The sequence below is a fragment of the Triticum aestivum genome, chromosome 7D (genome assembly GCF_018294505.1).
Source record: "Triticum aestivum cultivar Chinese Spring chromosome 7D, IWGSC CS RefSeq v2.1, whole genome shotgun sequence".
NCBI classification, from domain to species: domain Eukaryota; kingdom Viridiplantae; phylum Streptophyta; class Magnoliopsida; order Poales; family Poaceae; genus Triticum; species Triticum aestivum.
Genome location: NC_057814.1, coordinates 577,506,588 through 577,531,183, shown reverse-complemented (window position 1 = coordinate 577,531,183; position 24,596 = coordinate 577,506,588). Strand labels below are relative to the sequence as shown.

The following is a 24,596-nucleotide window of genomic DNA, read 5'->3' as shown; positions in this document are numbered from 1 at the left end:
TAGGGAATTTATAGTGCAGGAATTAGGTCAAACAGAGCTACGAGGGGCCCAGAAGCTTAGGTGCCCCCCTGGGGGGCGCCATGTGAGCTTGTAGCTCTGTCATATATCTTCTGGCCTCCCCTCGAAGCTTCTAGGGTCTTCCCTAGTCCAGAAAAAATCATCGTAAACTTTTATCGTGTTTGGACTTCGTTTGTTATGGTTTTTCTGTGAAACAAAGAAATGAGCAAAAACAAAAACTGACACTTGGCACTAAGGCCGCGTTTGGCTTCCCTCTGCTCCGTGGCTCCGCACCGGAGCGGAGCGGCAATCCAGTTGATTAAGGTCATAATTTGCGGAGTTGAGTAAAGCCCGCTCCGCTCCGCGGATGACTGCCGAACGCGGCCTAACTTAATAGGTTAGTTCCCCAAAATGGTATAAAATTGCATGTATTGATAATATAATAGCATGAAATAATCAAAAATTATAGATATGTTGGAGACGTATCAGCATCGCCAAGCTTAATTCCTGCTCGTCCTCAAGTAGGTAAATGATAAAAACAAAATTTTGGATGCTGAATTCTACCTAGCATGTCTTAATCATGTAACCTTTTTAGGTACGAATGTTGAAAAATGATGACGTAATAGACATCAAAACGATAATATAAAAGAATGCGAGAAAATAATAATTAGAATGTTATTCCTACTCATTTAATCGTGTAAGCATGGCATAACTCGGTCTTCTTAGTACAAATTATAAATCATCAACACCCTGGTGCCAAAGCAAGCAATTGCATCATATTTTTTCTTGCTTTAGCATTTTCAACTCCACTCAATATTTTAGCATGAGCCATGGACTTAGCACTTTGGATGACAGAGAGAATGATGGTAAGGGTTTATAAGGGAAGACAAAGATTGAGAAAGTCTCGCATCAACTCAGCGGATCGTCATGCAATGGAGCGGCCTTTCAATCGATATCGATACGAGGAGTAGGAGTAATACTATTTAAACAGACTGAGGCACTTGCCCTATGCTAGAGACGAGGCTATTATAGCTCTCCTGCAATTGATATCGATATCAATATGGAGGTATGCCAGTTCATTAAATGAAAAACCCAACTGCAATAGGGTAAGCAACAAATGTGGGTGGAGAAAGGGTAACAAATTTCATGTAGAAGCAATCTATTGTTCGTAATTAACTTAAAAATTCCAATGAAAATAGTAATAGAAACGTAGACACTAATATATTATGCTGGACAAGGAAGACATGGAGGAATTAATCTGATTTTGATGTTGAGCTGCAAACCTCAATGTTTTCCTCCTTTGTTATCGACGAAGGTCTTCAGCCAAAACCATATAAACCTTTATGAGCAGATTTCAATTGTAGTGGAATATTTAAATTTTGGAAATGATATACTGATAATCCCCAAGTGCAGGGAATCATCGTAGCAATTCCCAATGGTGGAAGTGATAAGTATGGAGTGTCGAACCCACAAGGAGCTAAAGGTAAGATCAATATTCTCTCAAGTCCTATCTGCCACTGATGCGACTCTACATACACCGAGCGCTTGCTTCCAACTAGAAACGAGAAATAAAACTACGTTGTGGGTATGAAGAGGATAACTTTGCATGATATCGGTGAGCTAAAATATAAAAGTAGGTGTTGTTATCATAAAGTTAGAATGTATTACTAAATATTATAAATAGCGAGTGTGGAATAATGATGGATCGGTGTGCGGAATTGTCCTAGGCAATTGTTAACACGACCGGTAGTCGTCATTGCAATTTCATATCAGGGAGAGGCATAAGCTAACATACTTTCTCTTCTTGGATCATATGCACTTATGATTTGAACTCTAGGAAGCATCCGCAACTACTAAAGATCATTAAGGTAAAACCCAACCATAGCATTAAAGCATCAAGTCCCCTTTATCCCATACGCAACAACCCCCTTACTCGGGTTTATGCTTCTATCACTCAAGCAACCCACTATAAGCGAATCATAAACGTATTGCAACACCCTACAGCGGGAATCCCTCATGCTTGCGCGACACGGAGGGCACAATAGGACAGCACCAAAATAAAACATACAACTCGTACCTATCTAGATCATCAATCAACCCAAAGACAAAGGATGTCTACTCAAAACATTATAGAATGGCAACATATCATTGGATCATAATATGTGGCATAAAGCACCATGTTCAAGTAGGGATTACAGTGGGGTGCGGGAGAGTGGACCGTGTAAAAGAGATGAGGATAGTGATGATGGTGGTGATGTTGATGAAGACGATCACCGCGGCGATGATTCCCCTCCCGATGGCACTCCGGTGCCACCGAGAGAGAGGAGGAGAGGTTCTCCCCCTTGTGATTCCTCCTCCATGGCCTCCCCCCTAGATGGGGAGAGGTTCTCCCTCTGGTCCTTGGCCTTCATGGCGATGATGGCCCCTTCGGGATCCTCCTCCATGGCCTCCGGTGATGATGGCCCCCTCCGGCAGGGTGCCAGAGAGGGCCTAGATTGATTTCTCGTGGCTACAGAGGCTTGCGGCGGCGGAACTTCCGACCTAGGTTATTTTCTGGGGGTTTCTGTATTTATAGGAATTTTTGGCGTCGGTTTCACGTCAGGGGGGTCTCCGAGTCGTCCACGAGATAGGGGCCCACGCCCAGGGGGAGTGGGCGCGCCCCCACCCTCGTGGACAGCCCGGGACTCTTCTGACCCAACTCTTTTACTCCGGGGGCTTCTTTTGGTCCATAAAAAATCATCCAAAATTGGCACGTCAATTGGACTCCGTTTGGTATTCCTTTTCTGCGAAAGTGAAAAACAAGGGAAAAACAAAAACTGGCACTGGGCTCTAGGTTAATAGGTTAGTCCCAAAAATCATATAAAATAGCATATAAATGCATATAAAACATCCAAGGTAGATAATATAATAGCATGAATACTTCATAAATTAGAGATACGTTGGAGACGTATCAGCATCCCCAAGCTTAATTCCTGCTCGTCCTCGAGTAGGTAAATGATAAAAGAAATAATTTATGAATTTTGAATGCTTGCAGGTGCACAAGTTTGATCAATGATAATTTCAATCACCTTTTCTAGCATCATTATATGTCATAACAGTAGCTCATCTCATAAAACTTTTCATGATCAAGTAACAAGTTATTCACATGTTAAAGCATAGATCATATACTTTCTTGAAAACTAAGAAACAGTGCTCTTAGTCATCAAACAATTGCAATTCATCTTATTTTCGGGAAGGGTCTATGTAAGAGCTTTGATTTAACAAACTCCACATACTCAACTATCATTTAGTCTTTCACAATTGCTAACACTCATGTGATATTTATAGGTTCAAAGTTTTAATCGAACACAGAGAAAGATAGGGGCTTATAGTTTCGCCTCCCAACCTTTTACCTCAAGGGTAATGTCAACAATAATAATTTATGAAAACCTACATCCAAGTGGATATATATATCCGAATCGCTCCAACACAAAGTGCTTGCCAAGGGAAAAGGTGTAAAAAGGAAAGGTGATGATCACCATGACTCTTGTATAAGGGTAGAAGATAAAAGTAAAAGATAGGCCCTTCGCATAGGGAAGCAGAGATTGTCATGCGCTTTTATGGTTGGATGCACAAAATCTTAATGCAAAAGAACGTCACTTTATATTGCCACTTGTGATAAAGACCTTTATTATGCGGTCCGTCGCTTTTATTTCTTCCCTATCACAAGTTCATATAAAGCTTATTTTCTTCGTGCGAATAGATCATACATATTTAGAGAGCAATTTCTATTGCATGCACCGATGACAACTTACTTGAAGGATCTTACTCAATCCTTAGGTAGGTATGGTGGACTCTCATGGCAAAATTGGTTTAAGGGATGTTTGGAAGCACAAGTAGTATTTCTACTTGGTGCAAAGAATTTGGCTAGCATGAGAGGAAAAGGCAAGCCCAACATGTTGGATGATGCAAGACAATATAACGTTTCGGATATTGGAAAACATAACCCATTAAGTTGTCTTCCTTGTCCAACGTCAACCTTTTAGCATGTCATATTTTAATGAGTGCTCACAATTATAAAAGATGTCCAAGATAGTATATTTATATGTGAAATCTCTCTTCCTTCAATATTCTTTCATGAATTGTTCAAGTGACCAATTCTGCGTTTGCTAACTTTCAATAAGTTCACTACCTATACTTATTCTGTGTGAAGTCATTACTCCCCATGGTATAAGCATATGAAACATATATAAATTCAGATTTATGATATTCAATTCATTCAACCATTTACTCATAGGATATATGTGAAGCACGTGAGTAAATGACAAACTACTCCAAAAGATAAAAGTGAAGAACACTGAGTAGTTAAATAATTAACTAGCCATGGGAGGATTCTTTTTCATTCAAGATTTCAGATCCAATGATTTTATGCAAACAGCAAGTAAAATTGAAAATACGCTCCAAGCAAAACATATATCATGTGACGAATAAAAATATAGCTCCGGGTAAGTTATACCGATAGTTTTGAACACAAAAGAGGGGATGCCTTCCGGGGCATCCCCAAGCTTAGGCGCTTGATTCTTCTTTGAATATTACCTTGGGGTGCCTTGGGCATCCCCAAGCTTAGGGTGTTTCCACTCCTTATTCTCCTCATATCGATATCTGACTCAAAGCTTGAAAACTTCAATCACACAAAACTTAACGGAACTTCGTGAGATAGGTTAGTATGATAAAGAGTAAACTATTCACTTTGGTACTGTCAAAGACAAGGTTCATCATTGTTCTCACACAATTCCTACTTTACCATACCATTTCTACAATTTATATTGAGAAATATAAGCCATAGAAACTAGAAAACAAGCAAACTATGCAATGAAAACAGAATCTGTCAGAAACAGAACAGTCTGTAATGATCTGAACAGCAACCATACTTCTGCTACTCCAAAAATTATGAGATAAATTGGTGGACGTGAGGACTTTTTCTATTAATCTTCTGCAAAAAGAATCAACTCAAAAGCACTCTTCTGTAATAAATGGTAGCTGATCCCGTGAGCGCAAAGTTTTTATTTTTTACAGCAAGATCACATTAACTCTCACCCAAGTCTTCCCAAAGGTCTTACTTGGCACTTTATTGAAACAAAAACTATAAAACATGATTACTGCAGTAGCTTAATCATGCAAACACACAAAAACATTAAGGGTAAATATTGGGTTGTCTCCCAACAAGCGCTTTTCTTTAATGCCTTTTAGCTAGGCATGATGATTTCAATGATGCTCACATAAAAGAAAAGAATTGAAACATAAAGAGAGCATCATGAAGAATATGACTAGAACATTTGAATCTAGACCACTTCCTATGCGTAGGGATTTTGTGAGCACATAATTTATAGGAACAAAAATCAACTAGCATAGGAAGGCAAAACAAGTATAACTTCAAAACTTTAAGCACATAGAGAGGAACTTGATATTATTGCAACTCCTACAAGCATATATTCCTCCCTCATAATAACTTTCAGTAGCATCATGAATGAATTCAACAATATAACCATCACATAAAGCGTTCTTTTCATGATCTACAAGCATAGAAATTTTTCTACTCTCCACATAAGCAAAACTCTTCTCATTCGGAATAGTGGGATCACTAATTCCTAAAGTTGACACTCTTCCAAACCCGCTTTAGATGATAGTATTATTCATACTCCAAAAGATATAAGTTAAGTTCATGGAGCATTCTACAATTAATATAGACTAACCAATATCCAAGCTCAAAATATATAAGTGAAGCACACGAAGCATTCTATAAAACCATACTCAAAAGATTTAAGTGAAGCACAAAGAGCAATTCTATAAGATCATACTTAAAAGATATAAGTGAAGCACATGAAGCATTCTATAAATCAATGAATGGCTATCTCATACTAGCATGGTTCTTAAAGGAGAAACAAAAACGCAAAGGACACAAATCATGTGAACAAAACAAAAACCGAGGTATACCGATAATTGTTGAAGAACAAAGATGGGATGCCAACCGGGGCATCCCCAAGCTTAGATGCTTGAGTATCCTTGAAATATTTACTTGGGGTGCCTTGGGAATCCCCAAGCTTGAACTCTTGCCTCTCTTTATTCTTCTCATATTGATAGCTCCTCGATCTTCGAACACTTCATCCACACAAAACTTTAACAAAAACTTTGTGAGATCCGTTAGTATAATAAAGCAAATCACTACCTTTAGGTAGTGTTGCAAACTCATTCCAATTTCATATTAGCACTTTATCTACTGTATTCCAACTTCACCATGGTTCATAACCCCCCCCCCCCCCCCCCCCGATACTACCCATAGATTCATCAAAATAAGCGATCAACACATAGAAAACAGAATCTGTCAAAAACAGGACAGTCTGTAGTAATCTGGAAGTTTAGTAAACTTCTGTAACTCCAAAAATTCTAGAACAAATATGAAAATTTAAAAAAATTGTACAGAAGTAAAGTGCAGAAAGTTTCAGACCCATTTGACTTTCCAGTAAAAAATGTAAATTCACGCGCTACAGCCAAAGTTTCTGTTTTTGTACTGCACAAAGTAAACAAGCAATCTAATCATCCTAAAACCAAAGCTTGGCACATTATTTTTATAATACGTTGGATATATACATGGGGATAATTATTTACAGAGAAACTTCCATGAAAAATTCTACATTGTTTCCATGAGCATGAACACAGGTGCTCAAGGTCGACCCTCACTTCTTCAATGCATAACTTTCCAATCACTTCTCTTTTTGAAAAACTTTTTAGGCATGAGAGGCAAGTAAATTTTTTTGTATTTTCATTCTTTTAAACTTTTTTTGTATGTTTCACCCACAACTAAACAAAAACAAAAAGGAAAAACAAAATCTACTTAGTGAAGAAAGCAAACAAGCACACACGAGAATATCAACCCCACGCTATTGCTCCCCGGCAACGGCGCCAGAAAAGAGCTTGATAATCCCCAAGTGCAGGGAATCATCGTAGCAATTCCCAATGGTGGAAGTGATAAGTATGGAGTGTCGAACTCACAAGGAGCTAAAGGTAAGATCAATATTCTCTCAAGTCCTATCTGCCACTGATACGACTCTACGTACACCGAGCGTTTGCTTCTAACTAGAAACGAGAAATAAAACTACGTTGTGGGTATGAAGAGGATAACTTTGCATGATATCGGAGAGCTAAAATATAAAAGTAGGTGCTGTTATCATAAAGTTAGAATATATTACTAAATATTATAAATAGCGAGTGTGGAATAATGATGGATCAGTGTGCGAAATTGCCCTAGGCAATTGTTAACAAGACCAGTAGTCGTCATTGCAATTTCATATGAGGGAGAGGCATAAGCTAACATACTTTCTCTTCTTGGATCCTATGCACTTATGATTGGAACTCTAGCAAGCATCCTCAACTACTAAAGATCATTAAGGTAAAACCCAACCATAGCATTAAAGCATCAATCTCCTTTATCCCATACGCAACAACCCCCTTACTCGGGTTTATGCTTCTGTCACTCAAGCAACCCACTATAAGCGAATCATAAACGTATTGCAACACCCTACAGCGGGAATCCCTCACGCTTGCGCGACACGGAGGGCACAATAGGACAGCACCAAAATAAAACATACAACTCGTACCAATCTAGATCATCAATCAACACAAAGACAAAGGATGTCTACTCAAAACATCATAGGATGGCAACATATCATTGGATCATAATATGTGGCATAAAGCACCATGTTCAAGTAGGGATTATAGCGGGGTGCGGGAGAGTGCACCGCGTAAAAGAGATGAGGATGGTGATGATGGTGGTGATGTTGATGAAGACGATCACCGCGAAGATGATTCCCCTCCCGATGGCACTCCGGTGCCACCGAGAGAGAGGAGGAGAGGTTCTCCCCCTTGTGATTCCTCCTCCATGGCCTCCCCCCCTAGATGGGGAGAGGTTCTCCCTATGGTTCTTGGCCTTCATGGCGATGATGGCCCCTCCGGGATCCTCCTCCATGGCCTCCGGTGATGATGGCCCCCTTCGACAGGGTGCCAGAGAGGGCCTAGATTGATTTCTCGTGGCTACAGAGGCTTGCGGTGGCGGAACTTCCGATCTAGGTTATTTTCTGGGGGTTTCTGTATTTATAAGAATTTTTGGGTCGGTTTCACGTCAGGGGGGTCTCCGAGTCGTCCACGAGATAGGGGCCCACGCCCAGGGGGCTGGGCGCGCCCCCCACCCTCGTGGACAGCCCGAGACTCTTCTGGCCCAACTCTTTTACTCCGGGGCTTCTTTTGGTCCATAAAAAATCATCAAAAATTGGCACGTCAATTGGACTCTGTTTGGTATTCCTTTTCTGCGAAACTCGAAAACAAGGAAAAAACAGAAACTGGCACTGGGCTCTAGGTTAATAGGTTAGTCCCAATAATCATATAAAATAGCATATAAATGCATATAAAACATCTAAGATGGATATTATAATAGTATGAATACTTCATAAATTATAGATACGTTGGAGACGTATCATATACCATTGGCATTATAGTTGTGAAATTAAATCAAACAACAATTAGCCGCGGGTTATGCTCCAGATACTCTACACTGGAAGCTCTCCGTGTCAAGCGTATTCTCCATTAAATTCATGTATATAGATTTGATAAATACCGGTCCTATCCCAAGGTCGCTTAATATTTGAAAGGTGCCTTTAAACATAAAGGTATGTATGTGGTTTTGCACAAAGGAGTGATTTTAACTAAGGTTAACTTGGCGAAGCGTGGTTGGGAGGGTAGTAAACGTTGTTGTTTTTGTGATCGGGACGAGTCAATACAACACCTTTTTCTCAAATGTCCACTAAGCCAAGTTATTATGGCGTACTGTCCATGTGTCCTTTAATGTTTGTCCCCCCAGCACTATTTTCAGTTTATTTGAGACTTGTTTAACGGGGTAGAGCCCAAAACAGCGGCACATATTCAAGTAGGAGTGTGTGCATTACTTTGGGTCATATGGATGTGTCGGAATGATGTCACTTTTAACAGGTGAACTATCACAAAAACAGGTCATCTTTCGAGCGTCTGCTTGGATCCATACGTGGTCGTTACTCAACCATGCGGATCACTGGGAGGTTATGGCTATTGGATGCAACCGTTGGGAGACGGTAGTACGGGATACTTACAACCGGTTTGGATGGCAGCCTGAGAATAGAATAGGTGTTTAGTCATCTTACCCTATCTTTGCCAGTCGTGACACTTTTCTTTTCTTACTTAGACGGTTTACTTGAGACCTTTGTTTGGAACTCTGTATTTCGTTTAATAAAATGGCGCTGTTTTGACCCCTCAAAAAAAAGCATGCTAGTTATGAAGAAAACTATGAAGTCACCGCTTTTTCTAAAGTTGTTCTTGTACTTGCGGATAGGTGAGTATATTTTTCGGCAGGAATATATATTGAGTATTATGTAAGAAAAGAAAGGGCAAATCATCCTTCTTTTCAACTAGAAACCAAAGCATTTATTGCTGCATAGAATAATGTACAATTGATAGACACACACAAAAAAAATTGTTTATCTTCTGATTCTTGAGAAACGGCTAGAATGTTATCGACCTCAACTATGTTTCTACTTTTCTTTTTGTCTTTTTCTAACATAGTACAGACGCAAGCGCTCATACATACGCGCATACACTCATTCTTATGAACGCACACACGCACACCCCACTCCTATGAATTCTCTCTCTCTCTTTTGCAAGATGCCACGCTCATTCTCATTCGTTAAAAAAAACAGCCGAGTGAACCAATATTAGAGAGGAAACACGTGCATACCAAATATTCAAGTGACCAACCATGTGTAAGTTGACTGGATTATTTTCTCTGTAAGTCACTTTTCTGGGCCACCAGATCTCAATCCAACGGTTAGGATCGTGCCATTGTTCATTTTCTTTCTCCCGTGCTGCGCACTTCCCGCCCTATCCGCCTGCCTTTGCCACTCGCGCCCAATGATGCTACCGTTCGACCTCTCGCCACCCCGCCCTCCTTCACCTCACCCACCACGGTTGCCGCCGCCACCACCATCCCTCTAAACCGGCGCACCAACTGATTTTTCCGGCGACCCTGCACCCCGAACCATCAACCTTCTTGCTCGCCTCCGGCGGCCATTACTTGTTCCTGGTCGTGGCCTTGCCGGTGTCCTTGGGCCTTGATACCGCTCGCCCCGGCGGCCACAGTGCTGCACCTTGAACCGAGTTATGCCAAGAAAATTTCCACTCCACTTACATATAACCAGCACGAACATTTAATTATTTCACTTGTTGAGGAAAATCATTTCACTTGTTATTTCTGACAAGAGGTCCAACGTGAATTACAATGCGCGTTATAAAGCGCACATGCATACATATGGCAACCCTCTCATGTAAATCACCAACCAGAGAAAACAAAAGGCAAAAGAGAAGACAACAGGCTTAGGAGAGTCAACGAGTGAACGGCACCAAAAAATCGCTCCTTAATTACCTGAAGAAGTCGACCGATCGATTAACCGGAGAATTAACTAATTGCTAATCAGTAGCCCTTGGAGACGGCGGCGGTGGTGAGCGCCTGCCTGAACTGGTGGATGGCGCAGGGGACGCGGAGGATGCCCTCCTGCTTGTACCCGAACTCCTGCGCCGCCATCTCCAGCAGCGCCGCCAGCGACGGGTGCCGCAGCGTCTCCACCCGCACCACGAACCGCTCGCATTCGTCGTCGCCATCGCCGTCGCCCACCACCAGCACCGGCACGCACCCGCGCGGCACGCCGCTGCTGTCGTCGCTCACCCGGTCCGAGAAGCTCAGCCGCCGGATCAGCTCCCTCATCGTCGGTGGATCGCTGACGAACGTAGGAGATACTAGCTAGTATATACGTATATAGCTAGCTGTCAGCTAGAGGTTAGATTTCGATCGATGTGAATTTACATGTGTGTAGTATGTGTTACTTGGCGTTGGCTTGGGGCTCTCCTTTTATAGGCGATGGAATGTTTGATTGGATCATGAGTACTCCAGAGCATGTGGTGTGTGTGTGAGAGAGAGAGAGCGTTTACTGTTTGTGGTGGCGTTGCAGTCGTGGCTGGGGTCAACCTCACTGGCTTCAAACATGTTGGCTATCATATCGTCAGTCTCTTTGAAAAATATGAGTATATGACCATGGATTTTGGTTAGCTGCCCCTACACGCATTTGGCTAGCTAGCTAATTAGACTCGGCTAGTCGGTCTGCTAGAATTTTAAAAGTTGAAACAGCTCGTGCATGTGGCATGTAAATGACGCAATAAACAGGGGCGTAAGTCCCGCTTAGTTAACTTCAGTTAGCTCGATAGTTAATTTTCTCAGAAAAAAGTTGTATTGAACTGTTAGACTGATAAGTGGGCTTAAACGGGCCCGTTTACATCCCTACGTGCATGGGCATGAATGTTTTTACAGAGAGAAATGAACATGTGGCAGCCAAGATTTGCTTCTTGAAATAAACATTAATTAATGTGTATCCTCCCTCTGCTCCTAATTATGAGATGTTTTAGATATTTTGATGTGGAATTAATACAGATCAAAATGGATGAGCATACACACTAAAACATGTCACATAATATGAATCTAAAAACATCTTATATTTAGGAATAGAAGTAGTAGATGATAGAAAAAAAAGTGTGTATCCGCGTGTAGCTCATGCAGAATTTCGTATAAATGTACACATAGGATTGATACATATGCATGTACATGCATGGTCCGATTATTTATAGTATCATGTACTCCCTCTGCAAACAAATATAAAATGGTTTATTTAATGACCTAAAACCTTTTATATTTATTTGCAAAGGGAGTACTAATTAACCACAATTGAAGATTAAGAAAAGTCCCTTTCTGACGTTGACAAGACGAGTTCGTCGTGGATTAATCAGTTCGAAAGTGAAATCAAACCTAGCTACCATCAGCAGCTACAAGACGGTGCCACAAGCATCTATGTTTGTATTCTGCCCTACAAAATTCTTCTTTTTCTTGGTGCGTGGTGGACTTTGGGGGTTCTAATCAATATGCATGCAAAGTGGTATTCTGTGGTGGGCTAGGATTTGAAGTCGTTGATAGCGCTATCGAGTGGGGACCGCGAATGATCTCTATGTGACCAACCAACCAAACTGATCAGCTTAATTTTGCAGGATATTGCACTCTGGGAACTCCGTCGAGGAGTAAACCGGACGAACGTGTACGTGACATACCCTGGTGTAGAAATTTCATCGAGAGTTTTTTTTCTTCTGAGAATCAAAAATTACACCGAGAGTTAACAGGGCGACAGTTATGGATGGTTTGAGGGCCGGGGTTGGAGATGCCCTGTTAACTCTACGGTCCAGATAGTTACGGATGGTTTGAGGGGCTGGTAGGAGATGCCCTGGGAACCCTCGATGAAATTTCTACACCAGGACATGCCATGTACACGTTTGTCCGAAGGCCCGTCCGGGCGTATTTTTCCCCATAAACTGGAGACAAACTAGAGGAGTGGGGGCTTTGTGGGCGTCCGGACCGCTGCCACAACCACTCTTGACTAACCTGGCCCATCAAAAACCCTTCACCCCTGCACGTGTCCGTTCCTACCCGTCGCCAGCTGCTCGTATTTGTAGAAATTATAGGACCTCTAATATTATGTTGTATTGATCTGACCCTCTTGAGGGATTATATAGAGTACATGATGGCGTAGAGACTTGGAGTACAAGACAAGTCATAGTATATTAAAACTAATTCTACCTCCATCTCTCCTTATCTCTAACTAAACACGTCAATACTTCTAACATTCCCCCTCAGTCGTAGCGAGAGTGAAACGGACGATTATGACTGAATTTGAAGTCTTGTGCTTCTGTCGTCTTCTCCGCCACGCCATCATCAACTACGTCTCTAATGGCTGACAGTCGGTACCTAGGGAGTGTTGGAGTATAATGTCCGGCCCTCTCCCATAGTTCGAACTGATTGGTGAACTGGTTAGGTGCATAAACTTACAACCAAGAGGTTCAGGGTTCAAAACCCAGTAAACGCAATAAATAATTGCGGCCTGCCCCCGCTTCCGCTGCCCACGTCATATAGCTCCAAAGAAGTATAGACATGAGGGAGAGTGTTGGAGTATAATGTCCGGCCCTCTCCCATAGTTCGGACTTCTGAATGAGTTGGCTAGAGCATGTATTCAATAGTATTCACGCGGTTGTAGAGCGGTCACTCCACATTGACGCCGGCCCAGAGCGGACGCGACCTCTCACGGGCGACGACATTGATGTGGCGCGCTGGCCGAGAGCATCACCCGCGACGCGTCCTCGGTGTCCGCTTTAGTTCAATGCCGGAGAGAAGTTTACTGCCAACACGGGGCGTATATCTACCACGCCCATTCAAAGCCCGTTCGTCTGTATGTCACATTAGTTAGGCTCGACGTCCAAGAACCAACTCCGGCGCCGCACATTGACGCATCCGGGCGATTGGCCTCATCGTTATCCGCTATTTAAAGGCGGCCACACCCGATTAACTCCACGCACAACACATTCACTCCACATTCTGCTCCCTTGCACCACATCCGCCTTGACCGCGAGCGGGAACGCTTTGTGAGAAAGCATGTCATTGGAGATGAATCACAAGGTAGCCGCCCCTAGCGACCGCCTGGCAGAGCCGCCGCGCCTAGCGGATCGAGCACGGCATGCCGGCTAGCTCGCCTGGGGTCTCCGACGATGATCCCATGATGGAGCCGGGCTTGGACGACGACACGGTGTCAGACCCCGCGCCTATGCTTGCCGACTGGACCATGGAGCAGGCGCAGGCACACTTCGACGCTGCCATGGTGGGGGAGGAGGAGCCCGCATCGGCTCCCAAGTCGGTGTTTAGGCAAGCGCAAGAGGAGCAGCGGTACAACGTGTTCCTCTTGGAGTAGCACCGGCTAGCGGAGGGCCAAATCTACGGCGAACACGCAGACGAGGAGGCCATGGCCGCCATGGTCGCGCCGAACCCGAACTTCATTGCGAAGCAGCGAGCGCTCTACAAGGCCGCGTCTGCTCAACACGCCGCTCGCAATGAAAAGATGGCGCAGCCGGACACGGACGCGACAGTAGTGGCAGCGGTGGCGGCCGAGGTTGAGAACGCCGCCAGCAATGTGTCCTATGCGTCGTCGTCCAATTTTCGGGGGCGCATGTGGCAGGTGGACATTGACGGACTATCCACGTCCATCATTGACCTCACATCCACCGACACCGGCGGCGGACAGGTCGCGAACTCCTCCGAGAATGAGTAGGACATGGGGAGGCGGTAGGGCATTGTGTCCTAATTGGGCCGGTCCGCTTCCATGTTCTACTCTTCCTCATCGCAGACCGCAGCTTCACTTCACGGGTCTTACACACCACTGATGTTCATGGAGACGGCGGATGGAGGATGTGGTCGGCGATGCAGAATACAAAGGAAATGGACGATGGGTGCCGCCGTAGGATAGGTCTGTGTTCAGCAGCTTTCTTTGAATAAAAATGTTCGAATTGTTATGAATGTGTTCCGGTTTATGTGAAAATAAGCCGGTTTGCATGAATTACGTTCGGTATGTTTAAATTCGGTTTGAAATGTATGCGGGTAGCTTCTAGTAGTTGGCTTCCGTATCCATGTCAGCGAACGGATGCGAGATGCCCTTACTCCATCTTCCATCTCACCATCTGGTTCAATCGTACGGTGCATGGTGTCGTGCTTGTGTTGTACGTACGTCGTCCTCACGGTCGCCCTGCGAAGCTACCGCCGAGCTTCCGATCGATGAGAGCTGAAAGAAACAGTTCGTTTGGACGAGGTACGCCCCCGGCCCCTGGTATTCTCCTTTGGCGGGTTCTACTGGTCCTACTTATGTTCCATACACGTGCTTAATTGCGTTACCGACTGATTGATTGCATGTTAGACAAAGACTATCCTCTCCATTGGTATGACTATTAAGCGCGTACGTACATCTTGTGAACACCTCAAACTAGAGTTGTCCGGGAGCAGCATCACTGTCAGGATCATCCAGCCAACTCTTAGACTAAGTACAATAAAATCTTCCACAATGTGGTCAACGTCCAATGTATTAAAGTATTATTGGCTAGGCAGCGATGCACTAAAAAAATGTTTGCACCTTGCTCATAATGTGTGTGTTCCTAGACTGAAAAAAGTGGAACCCTCACATGCATTGAAAAATCAAATGAGTTATGAACTGCTTACTTACAAGACAACCTTTAGGCTACTTTGCTTCCGTGGGTGGTCCACCAGGAGTAATTGTTTGCTGCTTTGTCAGTTTGGCATTAGAACAAGTAGATGCTTCGATGCCTAGAATTTATTTTATGGCATCGATTGGGCAATGGAGGACATCGATGCCCAAAGAAAAAGAAATTTGACACCTCTTTTGGTCTACATAGTGGAGGACCTATAGCTTGCCTAGAGCATGGTTAATAATATAGCCAAAAATTGGCTATATGGAGTTGTCATGTCACTTTGTAACCAATTTAATAGACACCCATACAATAATTAGTCATACTAGTATGTTTATAACATTAATATATGACCCACCTTTTTCTCTCACAAAGGTTATTGGGTCTCGTGTTATATTCGGCTGTAAGTTTGTAGCCCATTTCTCTTCTATCTCCTTCAACTAGGCAAAATCTGATGTGGCATCTCTTATAGCCCACGTATGTCACTCGATTGTACTTGCTCTTACATGACAACATCCATGTAAAGAAAAGAGACATAAAAAAATGAGAAGAACAAACTCTCATGAAAGAACCTAAGTATATGTGTACTTCTCTAGACAAATACAATTAATGCAAAGAAAGACAAAGAGAGATGCTTATAGCCTGGGAGGCGGGCATTTGATCTATAGGTGTATACACCCTATATGTAAAAATATTTAGTAATTAAATAAAAATTCTAAAAATACTTTTGAAATAAACTTGACCTTTCATTGTACTTGTGAAAAACATTTGCAAAAAGAAAACCCCTAGACTTCTTTGCAAAAAAAGGCCAACATAGTGTCAATAATAACCCCATAATTAATAGCAAATAAATTTTGTTACTTTTTGCCCCGAAGTCAATGTTCAGTTTTTTTTCGTGAAAATTTATATACTGGTGCAATAGAAAGTCAGTTTATTGTAAAAAAAATTATGAAGTATTTTGACTTTTTCATAATTATTAATTTTTGTTTCACGGTATAGGTATAGATACAACCAGAAACTAAGAGGTATTTCCCTTACAGCCTGCCACTATATGAGTGACTACAGTAGATGGCTATAGATACCATGGCAGCTTCGTATAGCCATCTTTACGTGATAGCAGTACAAAGTTTTGTAGCTAGTGCTCGGGTGAAGAGGGGTCACGTTTCAAGAGCTAGTCCTAGCTAGATGCACGTGCAGATTTCGCAAGAAAAAGGAAAAAAAAGATGCACGTGCAGAATTTGAATATTGTCCCAGCCTGATTAGCGATTTGCATACCATGTCCATGAGAATGAGAGTTCTAGATCGAGCCTTAGTTAAGCTGCAACTCTAAAAGCTAGCCGGGGGCTCACGTGCCAAAGAAGACGAAAATTGCCGTCTGAAAGGAAAACACTAGAACTAACATTTGATCGCTCGACCGATCAAACAAGCAGATGCACTCTCATCAGGTCACTGTCCGATTATCAGTAGTACGAGACTAGACGTTGACCAGCGGTGACCTGTATGTGAGAAGCGCCTAGACTTCTGAAATCTACCCAAGAGTTTTTACCAGACAAATCCCCCGTCCCCGCCACTTCTTGTCCAGTGAAAAGATCCTCTTCCATTTAGTCAATTCTATTCAGCAAGGCCGGATGCATGCCAATATTGACCGGGACCGGTGAGTGGTGACGTTAGCATTTCCGCTAGATTCTTGATACTTGGTCGATCGACGACTCGTCGCTCCACGCACTCATGCATGGAAGTGTGTGGAGGAGATAACTGACACCACGTATATATACATAGTCCCTTCGTTCTTAAAAGAGTGTACTTTCAATTTTGTTGGAGGGTCAAACTATCTCAAAATTTAATTGAGTTTATGCAAAAATATATCAATGCTTATGAAACCAAATAGGTATATGACGAAAATATATTTTATCATAAATCTAATGCTACTAATTTGATGGCATAAATGTTGGTCTATTATTATATAAATATGGTCTAACATAAAAAAGTTTGACTTTCCAACAAAATTGAAAGTACACTCTTTTAAGGACGGAGGGAGTATGTTCCAGGAAATAATTAGAGGGCCAAGTTTGGTTCAAGTTTTTTCCTCTCTCTTTAGAAATGCAGTCCTCGGAGATTTCAAAGAAGTGGGTCATTTTATTACTAGTTATAATCTATACGGATGAGGTGTTTTGGCTCTCGGGTGCATCTGCATCCGAGGTGAATAGTAAATCCGTTTAAAAGACTAAAAAAATCAAAAACTTTTAAAAAAAAATTGTCATGCTACATGCTCATGTGCGTAAAGTCCGTGGCAAATTTCGTGGAGTTTAGACATTTCAATAGCTCTCAGCAAAAAATACAAATATTGGAGCTGTAAAAAAGCTTACTTTTACGTACTGTTTTGACTGATTTTGCCTTTTTTGCCCTGAGCTCATCAGATGTCCGAACAAACTGAAATTTGGCATGAACATCACGCATTGGAACATTTTCCATTAAAAAAAATTAGTATTATTTAAAATTTACTGTTCACCGGTAGCACCGAATTGAATATCCATAATCTATACGAGGTTCTCAAAACAATTCATCTGCACTTCGTATTTATCCAGGACAGATAAGTTAGGCTTAATCTTAGAAAGGCGCGCATCCAAACTCTACAATCGATGAAACCTATATGATGTGGTGTGCTACTCCCTATATATGATCTAGGCCATGGTTGTTGAAAGGATCGAGATGACCCTAGAGTGGGTTGAATAGGGACAACTACAAATTTTACTTCAATAATTAGCAATTTCATGCTATAAAGAATAAAGGTGTGCCTAAACATTGCTATTAATGCAATTAATATGACATTCATGTTTATAAAAAATTTATAATTATTCTTGTTTTAAAAATAAAATAAAATTCAATTAATTTAATTAATAAATGTTACTTTAAATTTATTGGTGATGTGATGGATACATCATTGAAATGGGGTGAGACGGTTGGATATAAGTGGTTAAATGGTTGGGATCATTTGGATTTATCTAACTCGTGATTTTATAGAAAGGTCCCCAAATATAATGAGGGGCACATAATCCTAAATCGACTATTCATCCATGGTACAATATTTTCCATGAGTAATACCCCATACATTGTTCTTTGAGTTTGTGGAAATATTAACTCTATTTATCTAACTCGTGCTTTTATAGAAAGGTCCCCAAATATTCATCCATGGTACTCCTTCTGTCCCGAAATTCTTGTCGCGAGGGTGGTTTTACATTTTAGTCCTCGTTGTTTAGCCGACCAAACCCGCGGTCATCTCTCCTTCCTCACTCTCCTCCGACGCCGGCCGATTTGGTCGCGCCTCCCTCGCCCCGCCCCGCCCCCACCGCCTTGCTCCCCGCCGCCCCATGCCGCCGCCTCAGCTACCTCCTTTGCCGCTTCCTCCTGCTCGCGCAGCTCCCGTACGCTTGCCTTCCCTGCTTCCCCTCCTTTACTATACAGTAAAAATCCTTGATTTCCCCATCGTCTGCCGCACTCTGCGCCGGCTGCCTCGACGAGGCTGATATGCGGTGGCTGTGAGGCTGATATACGACCTCCAGAGCAGTCGGCAGCTATTCTCCGGCCTGGTCACATCCGCCATAGCGCGCGCCACTTTGATTTGGGAGCCATGCCGCCGCTTCTCCATGCAGCCACGGCCTCGCCTCGCGCTGCCGCTTTGATTTGTGAAGTGCTCCCATGTACGCGGCCGCGCCATGCGTGAAGTGCCACCACGGCCAAGCCTGCACACAGTGTGGGCTGACCGGTGCGGGTGCTGCTGTCGCCGGCTTGCCGATCCGCTGCCCTGGTGCCCTCGCCATCCATCGCCAACCGGAGATGACTGGAGAGCCAACGAGCCCAACGACACAAGCAATCTAAAGGCTCCCCATTGCAAGCTCGGCGGCGGCGGCGGCGTCTTCTTCGCAGGTCTGAATTTGTTTTGCTCCTTCTAGTTTTGACAGTACAGTTCTGAAATTTGACCATAAGTACAGTTACAAAATCTGAGCATTTAAGTTGCAAACAAAAGTTGCTTACAAATCTGACCATTTAAGTTGCAAACAGAAATTGTTGATTTCAGTTACAAAATCTGATTCCAGTTGATACAACTTTTTGATGTTGGAGCCTCTGAAGTACTGATACGTCCATTTTGCATCATGCTTTTATATCGATATTTATTACATTATGGGTTGTTATTACACGTTATGTCACATTACTTATGTCTATTCTCTCTTATTTTACAAGGTTTCTATGAAGAGGGAGAATGTCGGCAGCTGGAATTCTGGGCTGGAAAAGGAGCAAATATTAGAGACCTATTATGCACAGCTCCAAAAGTCCTGAAACTTCACGGAGGCACGTTTTTAAATTAATAAAAAATACTGGCAAAAGAATCTACCAGAGGGGGCCACACCCTGGCCACGAGGGTGGGGGCGCGCCCTACCCCCTGGGCGCGCCCCCCTGCCTCGTGGGCCCTCTGGTAGGCCTCCGGTGCCAATCTTCTGCTATATGAAGTCTTTTACCCTGGAAAAAATCATAAGCAAGCTTTCAGGAAGAAACTCCGCCGCCACGAGGCGGAACCTTGGCGGAACCAATCTAGGGCTCCGGCAGAGCTGTTCTGCCGGGGAAACTTCCCTCCGGGAGGGGAAAATCATCGCCATCGTCATCACCAACGATCCTCTCATCGGGAGGGGGTCAATCTCCATCAACATCTTCACCAGCACCATCTCCTCTAAAACCCTAGTTCATCTCTTGTATCCAATCTTTGTCCCAAAACCTCATATTGGTACCTGTGGGTTGCTAGTAGTGTTGATTACTCCTTGTAGTTGATGCTAGTTAGTTTATTTGGTGGAAGATCATATGTTGAGATCCTTTATGCATATTAATACCCCTCTGATTATGAACATGAATATGATTTGTGAGTAACTACGTTTGTTCCTGAGGACATGGGAGAAGTCTTGCTATGTAGTCATGTGAATTTGGTATTCGTTCGATATTTTGATGAGATGTATGTTGTCTCTCCTCTAGTGGTGTTATGTGAACGTTGACTACATGACACTTCACCATTGTTTGGGCTTAGAGGAGGGCATTGGGAAGTAATAAGTAGATGATGGGTTGCTAGAGTGACAGAAGCTTAAACCCTAGTTTATGCGTTGCTTCGTAAGGGGCTGATTTGGATCCATATGTTTCATGCTATGGTTAGGTTTACCTTAATACTTCTTTTGTAGTTGCGGATGCTTGCAATAGGGGTTAATCATAAGTGGGATGCTTGTCCAAGAAAGGGCAGTACCCAAGCACCGGTCCACCCACATACCAAATTATCAAAGTAACGAACGCGAATCATATGAGCGTGATGAAAACTAGCTTGACGATAATTCCCATGTGTCCTCGAGAGCGCTTTTCTTTATATAAGAGTTTGTCCAGGCTTGTCCTTTGCTACAAAAAGGATTGGGCCATCTTTCTGCACCTTATTTACTTTCATTACTTGTTACCCGTTACAAATTACCTTATCATAAAACTATCTGTTACCGATAATTTCAGTGCTTGCAGAGAATACCTTACTGAAAACCGCTTGTCATTTCCTTCTGCTCCTCGTTGGGTTCGACACTCTTACTTATCGAAAGGACTACGATAGATCCCCTACACTTGTGGGTCATCAAGACTCTTTTCTTGCGCCGTTGCCGGGGAGTGAAGCGCCTTTGGTAGGTGGAATTTGGTAAGGAAAAATTTATATAGTGTGCTGAAATTTACTGTCACTTGTTACTATGGAAAGTAATCCTCTGAGGGGCTTGTTCGGGGTATCTTCACCCCGACCAGTAGAGCAAAGAGTTGCTCCTCAACCTACTGAACCTACTGAAAATGTTTACTATTAAATTCCTTCGGGTATGATAGAGAAACTGCTAGCTAATCCTTTCACAGGTGATGGAACATTACATCCCGATTTGCACCTAATCTATGTGGATGAAGTTTGTGGATTATTTAAGCTTGCAGGTATGCCCGAGGATGTTATCAAGAAGAAGGTAATCCCTTTATCTTTGAAGGGAAAGGCATTGACATGGTTTAGGCTATGTGATGATATGGGATCATGGAACTACAACCGATTGAAATTGGAATTTCATCAGAAGTTTTATCCTATGCATCTTGTTCATCGTGATCGTAATTATATATATAATTTTTGGCCTCGCGAAGGAGAAAGCATCGCTCAAGCTTGGGGGAGGCTTAAGTCAATGTTATATTCATGCCCCAATCGTGAGCTCTCAAGAGAAATGATTATTCAAAAAAGTTATGCTCGGCTTTCTCTCAATAATCGCTCCATGCTCGATACTTCTTATACTGGCTCTTTTATGATGAAGACTATTGAATTCAAATGGGATTTATTGGAAAGAATTAAACGCAACTCTGAAGATTGGGATCTCGAGAAGGTAAGGAGTCAGGTATAACACCTAAGTTTGATTGTGTTAAATCTTTTATGGATACCGATGTTTTTCGTGAATTTAGCACTAAATATGGACTTGACTCTAAGATAGTAGCTTCTTTCTGTGAATCCTTTGCTACTCATGTTGATCTCCCTAAGGAGAAGTGGTTTAAATATAATCCTCCCATTGAAGTAAAAGTAGTTGCACCTATTAAAGTTGAAGAAAAGACTATCACTTATAATGATCCTGTCGTTCCTACTGCTTATATTGAGAAACCACCTTTCCCTGTTAGAATAAAGGATCATGCTAAAGCTTCAACTGTGGTCAACAAAAGTAATATTAGGACACCCAAACCCCCTAAGCAAATTAAAGTTGAACCTAGTATTGCTACGGTTAAAGATATCTTGACTAATAATATTGATGGGCATGTTATTTACTTCTGCAATGAAGCTGCTAGAATTGCTAGACCTGATGCAAAAAATAAACATAGACCTATTGTAGGCATGCCTGTTATTTCTGTTAAGATAGGAGATCATTGCTATCATGGCTTATGTGATATGGGTATTAGTGCAAGTGCAATACCTCATTCCTTATACAAAGAAATTATGCATGATATTGCACCTGCTGAGTTAGAAGAAATTGATGTTACAATTAAGCTTGCCAATAGAGATACTATTTCACCAGTTGGTATTGTTAGGGATGTTGAAGTATTGTGTGGGAAAGTTAAATATCCTGCTAATTTTCTTGTTCTTGGTTCCCCACAAGATAAATTTTGTCCCATTATATTTGGTAGACCCTTCTTGAATATTGTTAATGCTAGGATAGACTGCGAAAAGGATGTTGTTACTATTGGTTTGGGGGATATGTCTCATGAGTTTAACTTTGCTAAATTTCGTAGACAACCCCGTGACGAGGAATTGCCTAGTGAAGATGAAATTATTGGTCTTGCTTCTATTGCCGGGCCTCCTAATGACCCTTTAGAACAATATTTGCTAGACCATGAAAATGATATGTTTATGAATGAAAGAAGGAAAATAGATGAAGTATTATTTAAACAGGGAGCTATTTTGAAACACAACTTGCCTGTTGAAATCCTAGGGGATCCTCCTCCACCCAAGGGTGATCCCGTGTTTGAGCTTAAACCATTACCTGATACTCTTAAATATGCTTATCTTGATGAGAAAAAGATATATCTTGTTATTATTAGTGCTAAAATTTCAGAGCATGAAGAAAAGAAATTATTGAAAACTCTGAAGAAGCATTGTGCTGCTATTGGATATACTCTTGATGATCTTAAGGGCATTAGTCCCACTCTATGCCAGCACAAAAAAAATTGGAGAAAGACGCTAAACTAGTTGTTGATCATCAACGATGGTTAAATCCTAAGATGAAAGAAGTGATAAGGAAAGAAATACTAAAGCTTCTGGAGGCAGGTATAATTTATCCCGTTGCAGATAGTCAGTGGGTAAGTCTTGTCCATTGTGTCCCTAAGAAGGGAGGTATTACCGTTGTTCCTAATGATAAAGATGAATTGATCCCACAAAGAATTGTTACATGTTATAGAATGGTAATTGATTTCCGTAAATTAAATAAAGTTACTAAAAAGGATCATTACCCTTTACCTTTTATTGATAAAATGCCAGAAAGATTATCCAAACATACACATTTTTGCTTTCTAGATGGTTATTCCAGTTTCTCACAAATACCTGTGTCAAAAGAGGATCAAGAAAAGACCACTTTTACTTGCCCTTTCGGTACCTTTGCTTATAGACGTATGCCTTTTGGTTTATGTAACGCACCTGCTACCTTTCAAATATGCATGATGGCTATCTTCTCTAATTTTTGTGAAAAGATTGTTGAGGTTTTCATGGATGATTTCTCCATATATGGAACTTCTTTTGATGATTGCTTGAGTGCTACCTCTTGAGCACTGCGTTGGTTTTCCCTTGAAGAGGAAAGGGTGATGCAGTAAAGTAGCGTAAGTATTTCCCTCAGTTTTTTAGAACCAAGGTATCAATCCAGTAGGAGATCACGCACGAGTCCCTCGCACCTACACAAACAAATAAGAACCTCGCAACCAATGCGATAAAGGGGTTGTCAATCCCTCAACGGTCACTTACGAGAGTGAGATCTGATAGATATGATAAGATAATATATTTGGTATTTTTATGATAAAGAGAAATAAAGATGCAAAGTAAAATAAAAGGCAAAAGAAATAACTAAGTGTTGGAAGATTAATATGATGGAAAATAGACCCGGGGCCATAGGTTTCACTAGTGGCTTCTCTCAAGAGCATAAGTATTACGGTGGGTGAACAAATTACTGTTGAGCAATTGATAGAATTGAGCATAGTTATGAGAATATCTAGGTATGATCATGTATATAGGCATCACGTCCGTGACAAGTAGACCGACTCCTGCCTGCATCTACTACTATTACTCCACACATCGACAGCTATCCAGCATGCATCTAGAGTATTAAGTTCATAAGAACAGAGTAACGCTTTAAGCAAGATGACATGATGTAGAGGGATAAACTCATGCAATATGATATAAACCCCATCTTGTTATCCTCGATGGCAACAATACAATACGTGCCTTGCTGCCCCTGCTGTCACTGGGAAAGGACACCGCAAGATTGAACCCAAAGCTAAGCACTTCTCCCATTGCAAGAAAGATCAATCTAGTAGGCCAAACCAAACTGATAATTCGAAGAGACTTGCAAAGATAACCAATCATACATAAAAGAATTCAGAGGAGATTCAAATATTGTTCATAGATAAACTTGATCATAAACCCACAATTCATCGGTCTCAACAAACACACCGCAAAAGAAGATTACATCGAATAGATCTCCACGAGAATCGTGGAGAACTTTGTATTGAGATCCAAAGAGAGAGAAGAAGCCATCTAGCTAATAACTATGGACCCGAAGGTATGAGGTAAACTACTCACACATCATCGGAGAGGCTATGGTGTTGATGTAGAAGCCCTCCGTGATCAATGCCCCCTCCGTCGG

At 42.1% G+C, this 24,596-nt stretch overlaps 1 protein-coding gene across 1 annotated transcript; it reads right to left on the bottom strand.

The window, feature by feature from the left end:
- Positions 1-10,288: 10,288 nt before the first annotated feature.
- Positions 10,289-10,916, bottom strand: LOC123163811 (auxin-responsive protein SAUR71-like). Its single transcript, XM_044581193.1, has one exon. It carries the CDS (start codon positions 10,814-10,816, stop codon positions 10,526-10,528), a length of 291 nt encoding a protein of 96 aa, XP_044437128.1. The 5' UTR covers positions 10,817-10,916; the 3' UTR covers positions 10,289-10,525.
- Positions 10,917-24,596: the final 13,680 nt, after the last annotated feature.

What these genes read in the sequence shown, in the direction of transcription:
- LOC123163811 (XM_044581193.1), bottom strand. Translation starts at nt 10,816, where the DNA reads ATGAGGGAGCTGATCCGGCGGCTGAGCTTCTCGGACCGGGTGAGCGAC.